Source organism: Anopheles coustani, chromosome 2 (assembly GCF_943734705.1).
Source record: "Anopheles coustani chromosome 2, idAnoCousDA_361_x.2, whole genome shotgun sequence".
NCBI classification, from domain to species: Eukaryota; Metazoa; Arthropoda; class Insecta; order Diptera; family Culicidae; genus Anopheles; species Anopheles coustani.
The window spans coordinates 60,946,051-60,964,700 of NC_071289.1; the positions used below are offsets into that span (position 1 = coordinate 60,946,051).

Here is an 18,650-nt window from a genome sequence, read left to right on the forward strand (position 1 = left end):
ACCCTCGGATGAGGTTCCGCAAGGTCTCGGCACCCGGCGTCTCAGTGTACACTGAAAGCACTTTATCCCGGGACCCGGTACGTGTGCGGAATAAACGAGATTTCCATCTTGAGCTACATGTTGCTGTTCCTGCTGCCGTTGACCATCTTGGGATCGCCGTTGAATGCCGGATTGTCTTCCAGAGCCGTGTCCGGACCGCACCGAATGACCGCTCGCTGCTCGGCCTACCGCCTGCTTCCAATCCCGACTGGTGAAGTGAAGTTGAAGATGGTCACTGGCTTGATTCTGTGCATAAAACCGGGTGGTATTAGCTGACCGTAGTATGGACTGATCTTGAAAAATAGGCAGCAAGGACACAAATGGGTTATAAAACATCTTACCCAGTGCTATCAAACTGTTCTCTTTACCTGGCGACATGAACAAAATCTCCCGAAATGACTTTGGAAATCGTGCCAAATGGCCGGCCACTCGCTACCCGCTTCCGGACGACATTTTTCCTGCACCGAAAACATAACCCTTCAGCGGTAACTTACTTCTCGCCTGGCACAGCTTCCTTATTTCCTCTTGTGCGCTTTCTCTTATTAGAAATGGCAATCTCAGCCCTTTTGTGGATCCCCCTTTGCAGTTCAGCTCGCAAGCCGTAACAGCAATCACAGCCGACTTCGATCCCCTCCTCGGTCGCTGCAAGGACCGGTCAAAGTAGATGCTGTTGTTGCTAAAAATAACACTAACCAACCGGTATTTCTGTTCCCCCCCCCCCCCCCCCTCCCCCTCACCTCCACTACTGTCTGTTCCTGTGACCAAACGTATCCAAGGGGTTACCTTTACTGAGAGAGCACAAACAACGGTTCCCTTTGCCTTTTGCCGGGTGGAAAACCGGGTGGTGAATCCGGCAGCGAGGTACACATTCCCGAAAAAGGGAAAAATCCCCCACACCCGAGCGGTGGCTTTAAAAACACACACACACACACACGCAAACACATGTGGAAAAGAATGCGATATTCTCCTTTGGCGCTTTACGACGGTACGTTGTCCAGTGATTGTGGTTGGACATGGACATTTTTGGTATAGAACTGCCACTCTTTGCCACGCTCTTACCTCCCCTCTCGAGCCACTTCTCACCGCTCGGGAATGTTAAATAGAGAAGGACCGATCGATCTTGGCTCCGGCTTCCTGATGGAATGCAGTTAGCATCAAAGATGCGTCGACTCATGCTGTGCAATTCCCTCAGCGTTGACGTTTAATGTTTACATTCTATGTTGTATTGACGAAGAGAAACTGCTCCCTTGAATCTCCTCCATCTGGAATGGGTTGTTTTCTGGCACAAAACATAGCATTCTTGCCTTCTTTTTCATTCGACTGCTGCAGCTCTTTGGTTAGCAAGAATTGCAATTATCCGTACCGATTTAGGAGATGATGGTTCCAGCGAAATAGCCTTTTCTCAAATTTGGTCCCTCAAAACCCCAACCATAAAATTACGCCCGACATTAGCGCAGGTCCCCGCAGCATTTTCATGACACACGGCTTTTTGTGCGCATACTTTTAATGTCTGTCGGCCCGTCTCCTGGACTCACCCTCGGGTGGCATTGTCGTCCCGCAAATTTATAACGTACGCATCCAGAATGATGTTACAAATTTGGTTGAAATTGAATTTTTGGCAAAGGGCACTTTTTTTGGCGCTTCGGTGGGGGCCTGTAAAAGCATGGAATGTTTTTTATTATTTTCTTTCGTAAGGATTGATCACGTGGCGGAGCGACATGAATTTTTATTCGAATTGAATTTCCATGCATATTCCAGAGTCGGAGACGGGGGAACCCGGTCGATCGATCGAATGGGGGGGGGGGCTATTGATTCCGTCCTGCATATCACTTGCAAAATATGCTGAAAATCTTCTTAAACCAAAGGGAATGGGGGAATCGAATTGTTTTTTCCCTTTTTACAATACAGTGACTTGTGGTTTTGACGAAGTGGCCCTTTTTGGCCCTTATGCTTTTATCTATAGCCAGTGAAAACGGTTTACTTTGAGCGAAGTTTCCGGCATTTTGGAGTGTCGGTTCGTTGAACATCACTTTTACGGTGCAAATTTGTGCTTGTGCTTTGGTAGTTAACAATCGACACATTTCGGCTGATGCACACCATTTTACGCTTCCGATGATTTCTTGTATGCCTCCGAAAAGTTTTGGCGATTATCGGGAAACCAGAAGATCTGCCAAATACAACCTATTCCACAGTTGTTTTATTTTAAAAGAAGTAAGTTGGCTTTTCAATACGAGAAAGAGTCGAGTGAAAGAGTGTGTCGAGCACCATTTTCAATTCGTTACTCATACCAAATTCTTAAGTTTTGGTTAGAAAACGGAAAGTTTTCAAATATGTAAATATGGTTCAATGATAGATTCCATCCACATCACCGATTGAGTTGGAAAAACGGGGGAACCTTCACATCAACATAGACGCGTTTCCCATTTTCTTTTTTAAGAGACGAACCATCGTTTTCTTTTTATTGAAAAACTTTCCATCGACAAACGTCTATAGATTTGAAAGGTGGCTTATCTCGGATATTCGTGACTTCGGTTCGCTCCGCTGAATAATAGAAATTCTTTCAAATAAATCTGTCCGGCCTATGTGGAACGGTATTTTGCTTCAGGCAGCTATGCAGAAAGGATGAATTATAAACTAGATAAAAAGGATAGAAAATACTATTGAAAAGACCTGAAAGTGGCTGTGCTTTCGGTGGCGATAAGTTTGACACTTTCGCTGGCACCAAATTACCATTCTTATCGACCGAGGATTAAACTTGCACGCCGATCTTACCCTCGTCCTTTCATCTCCTTCCTTTCCGCCCTTCGGAGGTACGTTTTTCTTTATTTTTCCTTTCCTCACCGGAACAGGACTTCGGAGCGGTGTTTTGCAAAGTTTGACTATCCGATTTCATGTTGCTTACAAGTTTTGGGAGCCAAAACCTTAAACCAAACCCAGACCAACCGGTCATAAACAGCCATTAAATGGTGGCGCGTATCGCAAACTTTTCCCGAAGAAATGCCAGGTGCTGGCAATTCTTGTGCCGTTTGCCAAAAGATGAACGACTCCCGAAGCGAGCACGGAAGGATGCTCCCGGGAGTTCGGAACTTTAAAACATTCCAGACGGCTCCCGGAGGAGGTAGACAAACTTCATCTTCCTGCTGCGATCTTAAGCGACTGGCAAGATGGAGAAGTGAATGTCCTTTTTCTTCGCAGTTGCTGTTGGCTGGTTTTCTCACCTCCAACGGTTGGTTGTTCACCCTCGGCAACTAACTTCATCGAGTGCAAGTAGCGCAATAAACTCATTTCACTTTTGGGTGCATGCTTGAACGTTTCTATTCCTTCTTTGCGAGTTGCTTCCCTTTTCGTCTGTTGTTTGCATTTCAATCCGATAATATCCTCGTTTGCTCGCAAGCCGGTGGCATCAGCACAAACGCATGCACGTCAGTAGGGAAAGTTTATTGTTCGACTAACGAGTCAAATATTTTCGCGTACGTTTTTTCCACCTTCCTGCGGGATGGGTTTTCTCTTGCGGAAATCCCAAACATTTGTTTGAAGTTGGCGTATAAGGATGCGAAAATCGTTCAACTTCCGCGCAACGGAATCAAGAAAAAAAAATCGCTCGAAGAAAAACAAATTAAAAAATGCCACACGTTCATCGTTGTGGTTTTATGCATGTGCCTTAAATGCCTGAATTCAGTTTTTGCTGCATTTTCGGTCGGCAAACATTGAACCCAGCTAGGATGTAGACAAGAAACGGAACATTAAACACCCTAGCACTAAGTACTCTTGATTGGCAGAGAGATTTTACGTGAGGAAAATAGCTATTATCTAGTCGTGTTGAAAATTCTATTGGAATTGCTCTTATTTTTAATTGAATCCTATTTCTTTTTTAATAATTATGTAGCGAAACAATAGTTTTTTTTTCAATTTTTTGTGGCTGATTTGTTTAAATATTGTTAAGAGGTTGATCATTCTATTTTTCTGATCTAAATCTATGTTCATGTTTATATAGACTTGCAAATGTGTTTATACCCAAACATACCGTTCATAAATCTAGCTAAATCATAAAATACACTTCAAACCGAAAACATAATCGTAAAACGCACCTCAGCATGAACAATCGACAATAAAATATGCAGAATGCATTTCGCTGTACCATACCATTTTCCTAAAATGCAATCAAAATCGCACGCTTCAGAGTATCAGGTGCCGTTATTGGAACCATCGTTAACATACAGCCAAATCGTGTTTACCACCAAAACGGAGTATCGCTTTAGCTAAACAAATCCAACCTCGCCAGCGTCAGGTTCAGTCGAATTTGTTTCCGATATATATTCGCCATAAAAAGGACATGATATAGAAAATCTCATCCTAACGGGCTTGATATTGCTACGGAACGTGATTTATTTGCTCCTCCGTGGTGCAAGAAATGGTTCGCGGAAAGATGCGATGCACCATGCTTTTGTGTGTGTTCGCTACCGCAAACTGCATTTCCGATTTTCATCACGAAAGCAAGAAACAAAATCGTTGGCAAGGAACCAAAAGAATGGAAAAGAAAGAGCTATGAGTGGTTTTTTGTCTGTCTCAATTTTGTTCCGATGAAAATGGAGATGTTTGTTTTGTCTTACGCTCCAGATATCCAGACTTATTTCATAGCCTAAAATATTCACGAAAAACTTTTTAATCCAAACAGATTAACATTATATGAAGGAGTTGGTTTTAGAAATACGAAAAATTAAGAGCATTGCAAACAGTTTTGTAACAATCTCCGCACGTATATATACGTATATTCTAGTTATAAGGTTTGCCAGACATTTTTTTTTTTTTTTTTTTTTTTTTTTTTTTTTTTTTTTTTTTTTTTAATTTTAGAGATTTTGACCTATTCGGTCATTCATCTCTTCTTTGCCAGACATAAATCATCAAAACACACAAAAAACAAACTTTAAATAAGTAAAAGACGTGCATCTGTTCATTCCTCTATGCCAAAGAATGAAAAGCTCGTCAAGTTGGTTTGAGGAGAAAATCCAATTTTCTTCCGAAGAAACTGTTTTTTTTCTACACTCCATCGCGAGCGAAGCGTCTTTTCTTCGTCAAAAGTAGTTTCAGTGCAGCATCCCAAGAGAAGCCAGACTACACTCGACGCAAAGATCACTCGCCATTTCATCGATATGTTCCCTAATTTATTACACGCGTCTCCTTGATGGCATTTGCTTTCCCGAAAGGAAATAGATAAATTGGGAAATTCTGCAATACTTGCTGGAGACGAACTGCGCTCCAATAGTCGCTACACCGGTCGTAGCAGACGGGTTACTCGATCAATTCGGGAAACCGATTAGTTTGGGTGATTGGAGAATTTCCACCGACCGATGTACTCACATTCGATTTTCCCTTTTTCTTTAACTTATCAGTTCCACATTCGGGAAATCGAAGCGATTGGGAAATAAGATTGATGAGCAGTAAGTGCGTTCGTGTAATGCACTTGCTTGCAACAGAAATATGTTGTCCCTTGTTCGGCTCTCGATCCGCCTGGTAATACGTTTCCCGACGACGAGTAGACGTTGAAAAATGGTCCTGTCATTACGTTCCAAATAAACTAACATATCGAATCCATTGGCTGCCGCTACATCGGAGTGGATTTGTGGCGATGGCATTTATCGTGGTGGTGTTCTCACCGGGCCAACATTGTGTAAATAAAATTCCCAGCAGGGAGCAACTTTCCCCAAGGATGAATAATTGATCGAGAATGCTTTCATAAGCAAGTGAAGTTTTATTGATTGCCTTGCTTTGGAGAAGGGTAACTTAATACGTAAACGTTTCAGGAGCTGGCTTCAGGATTGGGAAACCAAACTAAAGATGAGTTTATTTACTTTTAATCTAAATCAACGGTATCATCAATCACATCGCGATTTCTTTTTTCGTTCTTGTCTGCCTCACGATGTTGTAAAACAATATGCAACATGATGAAAAGTGTTTCAATCCATCGACGATTTATACCAAAGACCAAATTTCGTGTCAGCGTGCTCCATTGAATCGAATTTCCCAAGCGAAATTATCTCCGTGACGAAGAAAGAAGATACTACGAACCGGAAAACATTTCACCAACGTTCGGTGCGGTGGGGTTTTGTACAATAATAATGAAGTTATAACGATACTACGCGACACACGCGTCGATGGTGGAGGATTACCATTTTGTTTACTCGTTCGTGTGTACCGCTGTGAGGAAAATCCTTTTGCCGTAGTACCCTCGGCAGTTTCTCTACAATGATTGCCTATCAAATATGTCGTAATTTTCCGACGTCGTCAAGAGCATGGCAGTTCTGCAACGGAGTACGGGACCGAATTTCGTATGAGAAGTACACTTTATGGAGATTTTAGTAAACCATAACCAACTGAATCCTTTCAACGATGAAATTGGAGGAATACCCAGGATGTTGGGCACTTATAAGTAATCCCGTTGGATACGCTGCGTGTTGTTGAAGGGCAAAAGACACTATTTATGTACATTACATTTGGGAAGAATTTTTATCTGCACGTTCCATCAAAATGATTGAACTGAATCATCTTCAAATGGTTTAAATTATGCCCATGATGCATAGCCCTTCTGTTTTAGCGCTTTTATAACATTTCATGTTTTAAAGGCAAAGACTTTAAAATAATCAGTCCTTTTCTTTGTTTTACTATTTTTTGTTAAACATTTACTAGCATTGAAGTATTGCAAATTTTTTTTTGTGTCTGTTCTCTTTATCAATATCAAATAAATTTACGCATTTCATGTTTTAACGGCAAAGACTTTAAAATAATCAGTCCTTTTCTTTGTTTTACTATTTTTTGTTAAACATTTACTAGCATTGAAGTATTGCAAATATGTTTTTTGTGTCTGTTCTCTTAATCAATATCAAATAAATTTACGCAATTCAATTACAATCCTTTAATATAAAAAAAATGTAAAGATAAACTCATCAAAGATCTGCAGAAAAACTAATAACAAAATGTTTCGGAAAATATTTGAAAAAAGCGGCTGGGGAGAACCTCAATCGTTTGGAAAAATGGACTTTTCCTAAAAAGTATGTATCCTGTCAAAAGCATAGACAGCATCAGCAACCGAAAGAAAGCCAATTCCGAAAAGCTCCCGAAAACAAATCAGAGGGCAAACAATGCGTATCATATAAGTCAGCCATGCGACGCTGACGGGGTAAAACCATCAGTAAAAACAATCACAAAATAGAAAACAAGCATAGGCGTAAGCATTAGAGTTTGTTTTTTCGTCGTCTCTCGGAAAGCACTAGCCCTGTACCCTTTTCTCTCGTTCCGCGTGGCAAGGGGTTGATCGTAAAAATAATCGAAGCAGCAGCGACGTAACCATGCCCCACCGTTGCTTAGGCTTAGCCGTGCACCGACACACTGAGTCCAGACGGGAGTTTGTATCGTTAAAGCTACCGGAACGGAATCCTGGTCGTCCTGGTCGTCCTGGTCGGCGCTTAGTGGTGCAGAAGTTATAGCACGGACATGGAATGGATTTGCTGTAACAAGTCTGTTTACGAAAGATTTAGCTTTGCCGAACGCGTGGTGAAGGGGGAATTTAATAGCAAAATAAATCAACTCCATTGAGCTACATACTTCATGAGGCGTTCAGCACTGCAAGGATGCTGGAATGGATACATCACTCTCCCTGGAACGCCGGTGTCTGGACGTCTGAGCGCACTTTGTTTCTTTGTCGAAAAAGACCTCATATGAAATAGTGCTGGATAAAATGTTTGGGATTCTTTGGATTATACGTAAAATGTCGTTAATTTCGCTCTGTTTTTCCTCCTTTATTTATTCATACAACCGTAACTTATCAGGAATTTCAAACATCCAAAGCAGCATCAACCGGCCATAGCATTTATTCACACAATTTCCTCGAGACACTTGATGGTTTAGTTCTCCAAACCATGGCGTTCCCGTTTATGGATGCTCCGCTTTTGTGAAGGGTTAGATTTAGCAACTGTTGAAAGCGATTTCGTTCGGTTTGCTGAACCTGAAAAAGCGCGCACGGAATTACCGTAACGCAGTGAAGCACACTAATTCTATTAAAGATGGTTCTTCATTCTACCCCGGTACTCCCGGTGAGCAACGTTCCTGTGCACGTGAATAAAAACAAGTGTCTCATATAGTGCTTCTGCTGTCATCGCGAAAAATCAACGTCAGCAAAAGTGGTCCTTTTTTACCGGCCAGTCTACGCGCGGGTCTTCATTTTCCACGTTTGCCTGTGCATCGCAATGCAGTGCATACCGCTGTCTGATGCATTTGCTGCGAAAACAAGTAGAAAGGATTGAAAATGGGTGGTAGACAAGCGACAAAAAAGAACCATAGCCATTCCATTCTCGTCCCTCGGGTGCCACAAAGTAAGTGCTCGAAAGTGCTTCTCCTTCAAAAGGCGAAGCGTTATGCGAACGATGAAGGAAAGGACACGTGTCCGTCGCGTTAAGTTATGATTATACTGCATTTGGAACATTATGTTCAACTTAGCCAAACCGTCCTTCTGTGGTGCTGATGGAAAGTCGCATGGTATGAAGGAAACCCCGTAAAGGAGAAGTGGCTAGACAGTTTTTGGGCAAAAGATGAGACGATAATCGACTGCTTCAAAAACCATCAGCTTCGAAAACAATTTCATTATTTTTAACATAGAGGCATTAATACTGTGGTCGTCCTTTCTAAGCAACACATAAATACACATATGCAATTGAAATGACAATCAGAAAATCCACGGTCCAAATTTAAAGTAAAACCATTTGTTTATCCTTTTTTTTTTAAATTTTGAAAAAAAAATGAAAAAGCGTTGCAGTAAAATTTGAAGTTGAACGAAAATATAATACGTTTCAACAACTGACATAAAGGGGGCGCTACAGTACCATCATGCGTTGTCCTTTTGCGTTCCAGGTATCGCATTCTTTTAAAAACTTTCAAATGCAATTACAAAAACGTCACAAACCTAGAAAACAATTAATTTAATTGATAAACATCGTTTACTACTTAATAATTCGTTCGAAGAGACATTTACTCTAAATTTTTCCATTTTCTAAAAGCAATTCGCCGATTCAATAATAAACATCGCCACGAGTTCGAATAACATCGCATCTCGTCAATGACAGCATCGCTACCACTCCTGAGTGCGCATGCTTGCGATGGTTTTCCCGTTACCAAGGAGTTTTCCCACCCCACCCGGTAGGACTGCGCCAGTAGTTGTGTTAGTGTGACTGTCGCAAAGGACGAAACGAAACGGAAACACCCGAAAACCGGACCCAGGAGTGGTACGAAAAAACGGGATGGAATTGTAATGGACAACTTTTTGCGAGCTCGCCGTGTGTAAAGTGTGTAAACGACGCGGCATTCGCAGTATCGTAGTAACTGCGCCGCCGGAAGCAGGCTGAAAACGACGTGAAAATCGTAACGCTTCGGAAAAACAGTTTTATCTGGGGCAAACATTTACATTGCTTTTTTAGTAAAAGAGTGCGCGTAATAGTTAGTTTTGTAGAGAAATAGTAAGTACGCATTTTAAAGATGGAACGTTTTTACAGGCCAACGCGAAGAGATCCGGCCGACACAGGTTCAGACCCAGGGTTTGACTTTCCATAGTGCCCTACACTGAACAGGACGGGTGAATTTTCTCCTCAATATTATGATAGTGGTTTCGTATTTTTGTCATATTGTGGAGCTAACATTTCTTATACAAAAATCATTCACAAAGTGATGCACTGTCTACAATTTTCCCATGACGGGACGATTGTTTCTGTCCCTGTTGATTCGTTTTTGTTGCTATGAATTCCAAGCGAACCTATAATGGAGCGCAGAAGCACATAAAGCTAAATTAAAATGTCTATATAGAACGGCGTGTGGTAGACAAAAAAAGGAAGGATGAAACAGCAGCGGAGCGCCATAAATAATGTGCAGGAAGTCAACCCGGTATAGAATGAATGATGTGAAATTTTTCGTGAGTCACAACCTTGAGACCCTTCAGTCTGAAGCATCCTTTTTTGCCTAAACATGTCTATTTAAAATTCTTTTAACTGGAAGTTCCAGTCATTATTGTCCTCTTCCAGTGATATAAAAATGTGAGAACGAAAACAAGTTCATATTTTATAGCGTGTTCATAATAACTATCTATCGTTTACGAGTTGTTCGGAAAATTATAAATGGTGGAATATTTTTGTATGCCCTCCAGTTAAATCTACATCTACTAAAATGTAGCTTATTTTGTGATTTATTTTTATTTCATCATCAAAACTAAAATTTATGCTATAAAAACATATTTATTAGCCATTTCATCTTTATTTAACTAATCAAAAGCTTCTATTTTCAAGGAAAAGATTTTGTTCCTGCAACTTCTCGCTCATGAATGAAAACACTTTCACACTCGACACGGTTAACCTACTGAACTTCACGGGCTTTATTATCTAACTACCTTCCCTTCAGACCCCTTCCTAGTCAATCCTGAAACGTGACGTTAACGATCTCTTTCTGCAAACAATTGAATACCAATACTCCCCGCCCGCCGGCTGCAAAGCGATTCCAATTTTATTTCATTGCTGTCTGACCGAACAGAATAAGAAGCCATTTCTTAGTCACGATAAACGATCGTATTACCTCTTTTATCGTGCCATTTGACCGAATCGACGAGACGACGAAAAAAAAGGCTTGATGCTTATTTTTCCTTTTCATTTCGTTTGCAGGTTCTCACGCCGCAAAAATGTGGAGACGTCTATCTGTATGATCTGCTGCCACCGTCGTCGGTATCGCGCGGATGTTCCAGCCCGTACCAGCAGCAGCAACACCAGCAACACCAGCAACACCAGCACTCAGCCCCCGCTGACGCGCTCGATACATACGACGTCCCAAAGCCGGCAGTACCCGTTGGCGGCGGACCCGTCGGCTACGATCCGCACCATCCGCTGCAGCATCAGCACAGTCGAACCTCCTGGACCCGAACACCATCGTACCTCCACGGCCAGCACCATCCGGCACTGCACCTCCATCAGCCCAACTCGCCCTCGCTCTCATCGCCGTCACCGTCGGCTTCGCTGAGCTTCCCCCATCCGCATCCGTTCAACCACCACAACCACCACCTACACCAGCAGTACCCGCACCTTGCGCCAGGAGGCACCGGCTACCGGATGGAGGAGTCGTACGACGTGCCCCGATCGTTGCTCTCCCAGCAGCAGCACCTTACACCGAGCAGCTCCAATTCGTCGCTGCTCACCTCGGACAGCTTCAGTCTGTCCTCCTCGAACCGCTCCTCGCTAGCGAACATGCCCGACTACGACGTGCCACGGCGTAACCCGGTGTCGGTACGCTCGACACCGCCGCCCCCAACCGGCGTGTCCTGCTCCGGCCCGATACCACCCGGTACACCGCTGTCCGCGAACGGGAGCTTCACCGCGAGCCACCACTCGATGTCGATGTCTTCGTTCGGTAGCATGTCCACGTACGACGTGCCACCGAGTCACCAGCAGAGCTACGTGTCGAAGCTACAGCCACCGACGACCCCGGCCCCACCCAAAGAACTCCCGCTCGAGCTGTCCTCCGCGCTGGAAACGCTCGCAAGGCTGCAGAACGAGGCCACTACCGCAGTCACTAGGTAAGGTTGCACAGATTTACTTGTACCACTATTCACTTTCCTTATGGAAACAGTACCTAATCCATTCTATTACTGCCTTGTTTTAGGTTATTATCGTTCGTTTCACCAAACTGGAGGGTAAAGGAAAAGCTTGATCCTATTCTGATGGATCTGAAGTTGGCAGCGGTGCGCCTCCGAACGGCCCTTCACGATCTTGCCGAGTTTGGCGATGGGGCACTGGGAAATGCAACCAAAGCGGAAGACAAAGGTATGTCTTTCACCCTACGGCGAGCTGAAAGTATCGAAATAGAAATGTTATATCTTTTTTTCCTTCTGTTCGATAGGTTTGGCGCAAAAACTGAAACCTCTCGTGAAGGCGTTGCGTGATGCGGATAAGCTCGTACATGAAGCATCGCAATGCCTGGACGCCCAGGGCTGGACCCTGGTGACACTGCAGCGCCCGGAAGCGACACAAAAACTGCAGCAGCAACTTCCACCGGACAGTCTCGATCAGCTGATCGCTTGCGCACAAACGCTCACCGAGGATGTCCGCCAGACCGCTTCGTTCATTCAGGGGAACGCGACGCTCCTCTTCAAACGATCGCCACCGACCGTGTCCGCACCGACCACCCCGCAAACACCTACCGGCGGTGGCAAACCCACCGGCGGGCCGGGTGGTGCCGGCGGCGGCGAATGGCCGGAGGACTACGATTACGTCAGCCTCGAGTCGAAGGAAGCGTCGGCCCGCACGAACGCCGAAATCTGCGACGCGCTCCCGCACGATCTGAAGAAGAACTTCGAAAATGTGGTCCGGAATGCGGCGGACGCAGCCGCCGCCAGCGTCACCGAGCGGCCGGCTGCGGCCCTCGACCCGAACGACAAGTCCGTGCTGGTATACTACGCGTCACAGACGGTCACCCACATGGGCTACCTGACGCAGGCGATCGATGCCTTCCTGCAAACGGTCGAGCACAATCAGCCACCGAAGTTCTTCCTCGCGTACGGCAAGTTCGTCGTACTGAGCGCGCACAATCTCGTCAACATCGGCGACATCGTGCACCGGAACGTGTCGCGCGAGTGCATCAAGACGCGCGTCCTGTCGTGCGCCGACGCGCTCTCCGAGGCCCTCAAGACGTGCGTAGCCAAGACGAAGAAGGCGGCCCAGAACTTCCCGAGCGTGACGGCCGTCCAGGAGATGGTGGACTCGGTGGTGGACATTTCGCATCTGGCGAGCGATCTCAAGATTGCGATGCTCGAAGCGGTCCAGCAGTGAAGTGCTGACCTCGCTTACCTAGATCTCATCGCTGATCTTTTCTGTAATCGTCGTAGCTGACGGAAGCAAGAAAGAATACGAACAGATATCTACATCTAACCTTCGCGACGAGCGGGCCCGACGGAGGAAGCAGAACCGTGTGGTGCCCACGAGCGCACATGCTTTTCGATGTGTGCATTTATGCCAAATATTTATCGAACCCCAGACCCGGAGTTTGGATGCCGGAGGGTTTGGCCCCGCAAGGCAAAACGAAAACAAACAGAAACAGATTTCCTTGGTAACCTACCGTAAAACCCAACGTTGCAGCTGGTTTGTTCTTCATTTAACGGGAAAAAAATTCGTTAAAGTCCCCACGGATTTCGTTGTAAATATTGTACATTTCATATTTAAGTTTGCGTTAAGTTGACGTTACGAGAAACAATCATTTTCCGTAGGCCCCATAGGGATCCTCCTTCCCTTCTGGTTAGGTTATTCTGTCCCAACACAAACACACAAGAGTGCGACTGCAAAAGACACAAGCCAAATCAATTACAAACTGCCATCACCATTTCACTCCATTTTAATCGTGACATAAACATAAAACCAACCTTCATCCGCATGGCAATAGGAAAATCTCATAAAACTGAAGCGCGACGTAATACCAATAGATCGGAAGGAAAAGGAGAGCAAATGGATGAAGGAGAAATCATAGTCAAGGGTTTAATAAAATATTATTGCTCAAACGTAAACCGCGCGAAGCGGAAGGAGCAACAGTCGTAAAGTAAGTGTCTAAACTGTGAAAGGGGAGCATTGCTATGTATGTTACTACACGAAACGAAGAAAAATCATATTACATTAAGAAAATAACATAATAAACGATTTGCAATTGAGTAACAATCGTCTCTCATAGAGTGTTCTCGAGACGGGATGAAGTGCATCGAAAATCAGGGTTAAACTTAAAACGCGTATCGACGAACCGAAAGTTTCCTCTCGGAAATCTTCACGGAAAAGCAGACGACCTTCGCCGTTGATTTAATACTTAAAATCCATCTTAAACGTCATGAAATTGCATTTTATCCCGGAACAACATCATTTCTCTCATTTCCCAGTTTCCCTGTCAGCCCATGGCAACCAAGTCAGAAATAGTAGGCTGAGAAAGAAAAACGGATTCTTCGGATGCCAATGAGAACGTCGTGAAGTATTCGACGGAACTAAATTACGCAAAATAAATAAACATCGGTATCGGCTGTAAGGTGATACAAGAATAATTGCAACCAAAATTTAGAAATTGTCCTTGTTTCTTTTCGCAAAGTCCTTCCGAAATTCTCCATTTCGCACACATTTTAAAAGACATCGGTCGACATCGATCGATAAAAATCGGAGCCCGTTCGCGATAGCTCGAAACAAACTCATTTTCAACATTCATACCAGGGTACAAGGATCACGAAGATGTTGGTCAACCGAGGCCCCCGTTGTTAATCGTTCGTCTCCTTCCTTCTTCATCTATTCCGACCACTTCGAAACGAGATCAACACCGAGAATCAAAACGAGAATTTTACACCGGAATAAACCCGCTTTCGACACTTTGTACCAGGGGACCAGGATTGAAAGGAGGTAGCTCGACGCAATGATCGGTTACACTAGTTGTCTCTTTCTAGCATCTGGCGACTTGACCAATTGGTTGTCTCTGTTTCGTTCGCTGTTTCAGCGGTACACAGAAATGCTTCTCAAATCCTGCTTCCCTGGTAGTAGGCTTAAGTTGCCGGAGCTGAAGACGCTGAAACCCGAACCGGCTCAAAAACCGAAAACCGATTTCCGGACCGAACCCAGATCCGGTTTTTGTGTTCCTCTTCTCGATTGCCTGAAATTTAATGTTTTTGAGATAAAAAGTGTACGTTCTGAGTTTATATTGATATTTTATTAAATATTTTTATATCATTTAGAATCAATAACGTGTATGTAATAAACCAATTTGGGTTCGTACATATTAGAATTCTTTTTGAAACATATAGCATCATTGAAATCAATGAATTAGCATTTAGCGCATCGAAAAGTGTATCACATTCATTTTCGGATACAATACCAATTGGGAGAACGAAGACAACCTTTACTTGAAAGATCCTTACTTTATTGCCCTTTTTCCCCTTTCTATTCGCACTTGTATACCGCTGGGCCTAGCAGCATTTAAAAGCGTTTTGTTTGTCCAGTTACCGGGTGAGCAAATTGCTCCCAACGATCCCTCACTAACAGCAGTGTCCATGATGTCCTCTCGAAACCTCTACTCCGTGAATGCCCGCACCCCAACGTTCGTGCATCTCGTTCATCATTGCTTCCCGTTCTTCAGCGGTCTCCGCCGGAGCTTGCTCTGCAGCTGCCGGACTCGGAACCGCCAGCTCGGAAAGATCGCGCCGCATCGAGTAAGCATCCTCGCCGTCGGCGTAGTACTTCGGTTCGATCTCCAGTATCTTGAAGCCCAGCGAGTTGGTGTACAGGTTTAAGGCAGCCCTATTCGACTTGCGCACATGCAGCGACACATACTGAGCGTTGAAGCACTCCACCATCGCCTTCGACGCCTGGTTCATGAGCTTCTGTGCAAGCCCCAGCCTCCGGTAGGAACGTTTGACTGCCAGCGATGTTATGTGACCGTGCGTGCTCTCCTCGCCCGGTTCCGGTTCTTCCATTTTCGCAAGCACGTACCCGACGATGTTGCCCTTATCGTCTTCCGCCACATAGCTGACCTGGGGCCACGTCAAGCCATGGTAGAAGTAGTACTTCATCTGATAGTTTTCCGGCAGACAGAGCAAATTGCAGTGCTGCATGTTCATCAGGTCTTCGGGCTTCGCACAACGGATATTCATCTTCGGGGCTTTTTGGTGTTATGTCAGTACTTTCGTAAGATCGCGCGATTTTCCTTTTCTAGTCTCTTCGCACTTTACGGGCGCGTGACTTGCTATCGGCAGTTAGGGCACTACTTGCGGCACTACTGCTGTTACCGCTGGGTGTTGGGTAATCCTTGCCTAGCGTATGAGCCGGAGAGTGTTCGTTCGACTGTGCAATGCCGAGGAGCTCACGCACCAGCTTGAACCGAGACAGAAACAGCTTCCAGACCAGATACCAACCTAAGGAAAAGAAAGGATAAATTTTGTAAATTAGTTCAATAGTGAGAAATGAAGTACCTAAGACCCGGGAGTCGGTAAATTAAGGCCGCCCGGAACCCTTGTTCACAAACCTAAGCAAACAAACACTATTACTATGAGCAGCGAAACGAGCACAGAAAAGGCAGCATTGATACCTTCTTGCACATTCATAATTGCATTTCTGTGTGAAGTTTTAACTTGCAAGAGTATATCCTTGTAGAATAGATGAAAATGTACACTTTCTACCACAGCTTAAAGATCCACGTAGTACCGCTACTGTAATTAATGTTTTCAAAACAACAAAGAATGGTTCACTTTCTACAGTCTTGAGAGAAATGATGTGGAGGCAACGAAATTCAACAGAGCAAAGTAACTGCATACTAATCAGGTAGAGCGCAAACGGGTTGGTATTATAATTTTGACATTTCTATCAAAAGTGTTGACGAATTTTCCACCAAATATGCTTTTATACAAAATTTATTCGCCTTTTACTCATTGTATAAACCTCCATGGAAAAGTATTTTTAGCATTGGTGTCTACTTCCCGAGAAAAAATACATTTATAAAACCATTCTATCACAGGCGTCAAAAACATAAACATGCCACAACCTAGTAAGAAAATGTAGCTTTGTGGATAAAACATGCTGGATGATGAAGAAATATAACTTAAGCTTTCTGCATTCTGTTAAAGAACCAAGCCTTTCCTCGATCTGATATATCTGAATAAAACAGATCTGAGTTTAGTTTAAATAGAACTTTTCCTCGTTGAAGAAACACCTCCACAACGATAGAAATAGAATGGTTTGGTAATCACCCGGCACGCTTGCCAAGAGTATCCAAATCAATCAAACGGGTGCATGCTAAGCGAATGAAAGCGGATTTTAAGCTTAGCATTCACTGAAACACTTGCATAAGCAAGTAGAAACTTGTGTAGCACTTAAATATACCCACAAATATGGTATCACCATTGCACAAATTCAATAAGTTTACTTACCGCCGCACTTCTTTTTTCATTCGAGTCACTTTTGACGGATAGGAAAAATTCCTGAAAACCAGCAGCTTTTGTTTATGTGCTGTTTTGCTGCATAGGCAGAAACATATTATTTTTCAAGTCATCGAAATAACTGTTTCAATATAGTCCCACCATGAATTTCAGCATATCACTAAAAACATGTGTATCCTCAACGTACCAGAAAGGGAAATCTATTCAATAATTAAATGCTTTTCATAGTTCTGATTTGGATTGATTTTTCCAATTAACATTTTCTAACGGTTGCTGGCAACACTTCCCATCGACGATCTGACAGGTACAAACAAAGCAGAAAACAATATAAACAATCCGCAGCAGATCCTAAAATATTAACGTGCAAAGTAAGATGAGTTTCGAGGAGAAAAAGAATCTGCTGTTTTCATCGCTGGAGTCCGCCGAGCAAGGCATTCGAACGGATTCGATACTACACCAAAATGTGAAGGAAATCGATTACAGTCTGGACCGCTCGAACAAGACTCGCACAAAGCTCATCAGTGTCGATCGATACCGCGGACGCGAAAGCATCTTTAAACGACCGAATGCTCCAATTGGACAATGCCTGAAGCGCACGCACGTTCCAGACTATAAGGTAAAAAGCGTCCCCTGCATGTTAACCCGCTTGCCCGTTACTACTCTTGAGGACCCCCTTTCCTTCGAAGCGAAACCCGCACAAGTGGATCAAGTACACGCTGGAGGATGTGGACACGTCCGATCGGACCAACATGGCCGCAGCCTTTTCCTTCCTCAAGCAGATGGAAGAACAGCGCGAGGCTTCCTTGCAGGATGAAACCGATGAACAGAGCTCGACACAGACCCAGCCGGGTACTGGCTGTAGAGCGTTGGTAAGATTCAACCGGTCCGTCCGCCTGAGGGAGCAGCTGCAGGAAGCGGATGATCCAGTAGAGACGCCCGCCGAAGACAGACCACAGTTCAATGGGCGGCGAGTCCTGATGCCCGAATATGTGGTCGGTCAAAGGGATCCGAAAAAGGTAAAACGTACGAAACGGCCAGCAAAAGCGGGCGACGGAAAACAAAATGAACTACAGTTAGATCATCTGATGGAAGAAAACGAAGATGACGATGAAGAAGATGGGCAACCTGAGATGGAATAAGGTTTTATTGGTTGAAATTTAAATCGAGGATGATTGTGTAATATACTAAATGCTTAACTTTTAAGAATATTCGGAAATAAACTATGCTTAACCATAAATTTATTTGGATAACTGAACACATAATGCTATGTTTGTACAATTTAATCATTCTTCAGAGAAAAGCATTCCAGCTTTGAAACCATCGGAAATGGAAAGTTTAAATGAGTACTATTTAATTCCAGATGGTAACAAGCTTGATAAAATTCCTCCCCAACGGGACACGTGGATTAACAATCGATTGTGACAAACACTTGTGATGAAACAAATTGTTTTATTATTAGATGTAGATAGTAGACTGTTTTGAATGTTGTGCATAGTAAAACATTGCATTAGCACCGTCAAACGGGCTGCTGAGTCAATTGGCGATCGTACGCTGATCTTATCAATGCACTCGATCTTTTAACTCCCTCGCCGATGATGAATGGTTTTCGATGTTGAGATTTCACTTTTCATATTTTTCTGTGACA

General features: G+C 43.9%; 4 protein-coding genes across 4 annotated transcripts in view; 2 read left to right on the forward strand and 2 right to left on the reverse strand.

The window, feature by feature from the left end:
- Positions 1-14,116, forward strand: part of LOC131264747 (breast cancer anti-estrogen resistance protein 1) — a 124,593-nt gene extending 110,477 nt beyond the window's left edge. Inside the window, exons 4-6 of the mRNA XM_058267015.1 lie at positions 10,731-11,635; positions 11,722-11,882; positions 11,959-14,116. Of these exons, the coding sequence (XP_058122998.1) occupies positions 10,731-11,635; positions 11,722-11,882; positions 11,959-12,887 (1,995 nt within the window). The 3' untranslated portion in view covers positions 12,888-14,116. The remainder of the gene's footprint in view (positions 1-10,730; positions 11,636-11,721; positions 11,883-11,958) is intronic.
- An 836-nt stretch (positions 14,117-14,952) lies between these two features.
- On the reverse strand, positions 14,953-15,724 carry LOC131267780 (N-alpha-acetyltransferase daf-31). Its single transcript, XM_058270734.1, has one exon. It carries the CDS (start codon positions 15,722-15,724, stop codon positions 15,110-15,112), a length of 615 nt encoding a protein of 204 aa, XP_058126717.1. The 3' UTR covers positions 14,953-15,109.
- Positions 15,725-15,782: 58 nt separating this feature from the next.
- LOC131267781 (small integral membrane protein 13) lies at positions 15,783-16,317 on the reverse strand. Its single transcript, XM_058270735.1, has 2 exons — positions 16,096-16,317; positions 15,783-15,985 (listed from the first exon to the last, which is right to left on the reverse strand). The coding sequence occupies exons 1-2, from the start codon at positions 16,172-16,174 to the stop codon at positions 15,783-15,785; spliced, it is 282 nt and encodes a 93-aa protein (XP_058126718.1). The 5' UTR covers positions 16,175-16,317.
- Positions 16,318-17,338: 1,021 nt separating this feature from the next.
- On the forward strand, positions 17,339-18,267 carry LOC131263513 (U5 small nuclear ribonucleoprotein TSSC4). Its single transcript, XM_058265722.1, has 2 exons — positions 17,339-17,621; positions 17,692-18,267. The coding sequence occupies exons 1-2, from the start codon at positions 17,379-17,381 to the stop codon at positions 18,142-18,144; spliced, it is 696 nt and encodes a 231-aa protein (XP_058121705.1). The 5' UTR covers positions 17,339-17,378; the 3' UTR covers positions 18,145-18,267.
- Positions 18,268-18,650: the final 383 nt, after the last annotated feature.

Excerpts from the sequence above, each read along its gene's own strand:
- LOC131267780 (XM_058270734.1), bottom strand. The coding sequence starts at position 15,724 with ATGAATATCCGTTGTGCGAAGCCCGAAGACCTGATGAACATGCAGCAC.
- LOC131267781 (XM_058270735.1), bottom strand. The coding sequence starts at position 16,174 with ATGAATGTGCAAGAAGGTATCAATGCTGCCTTTTCTGTGCTCGTTTCG. Across the intron at positions 15,986-16,095 it reads AATAGTGTTTGTTTGCTTAG|GTTGGTATCTGGTCTGGAAG; the intron begins GTTTGTGAACAA and ends TCTTTTCCTTAG.
- LOC131263513 (XM_058265722.1), top strand. The coding sequence starts at position 17,379 with ATGAGTTTCGAGGAGAAAAAGAATCTGCTGTTTTCATCGCTGGAGTCC. Across the intron at positions 17,622-17,691 it reads CGCACGTTCCAGACTATAAG|CGAAACCCGCACAAGTGGAT; the intron begins GTAAAAAGCGTC and ends TTTCCTTCGAAG.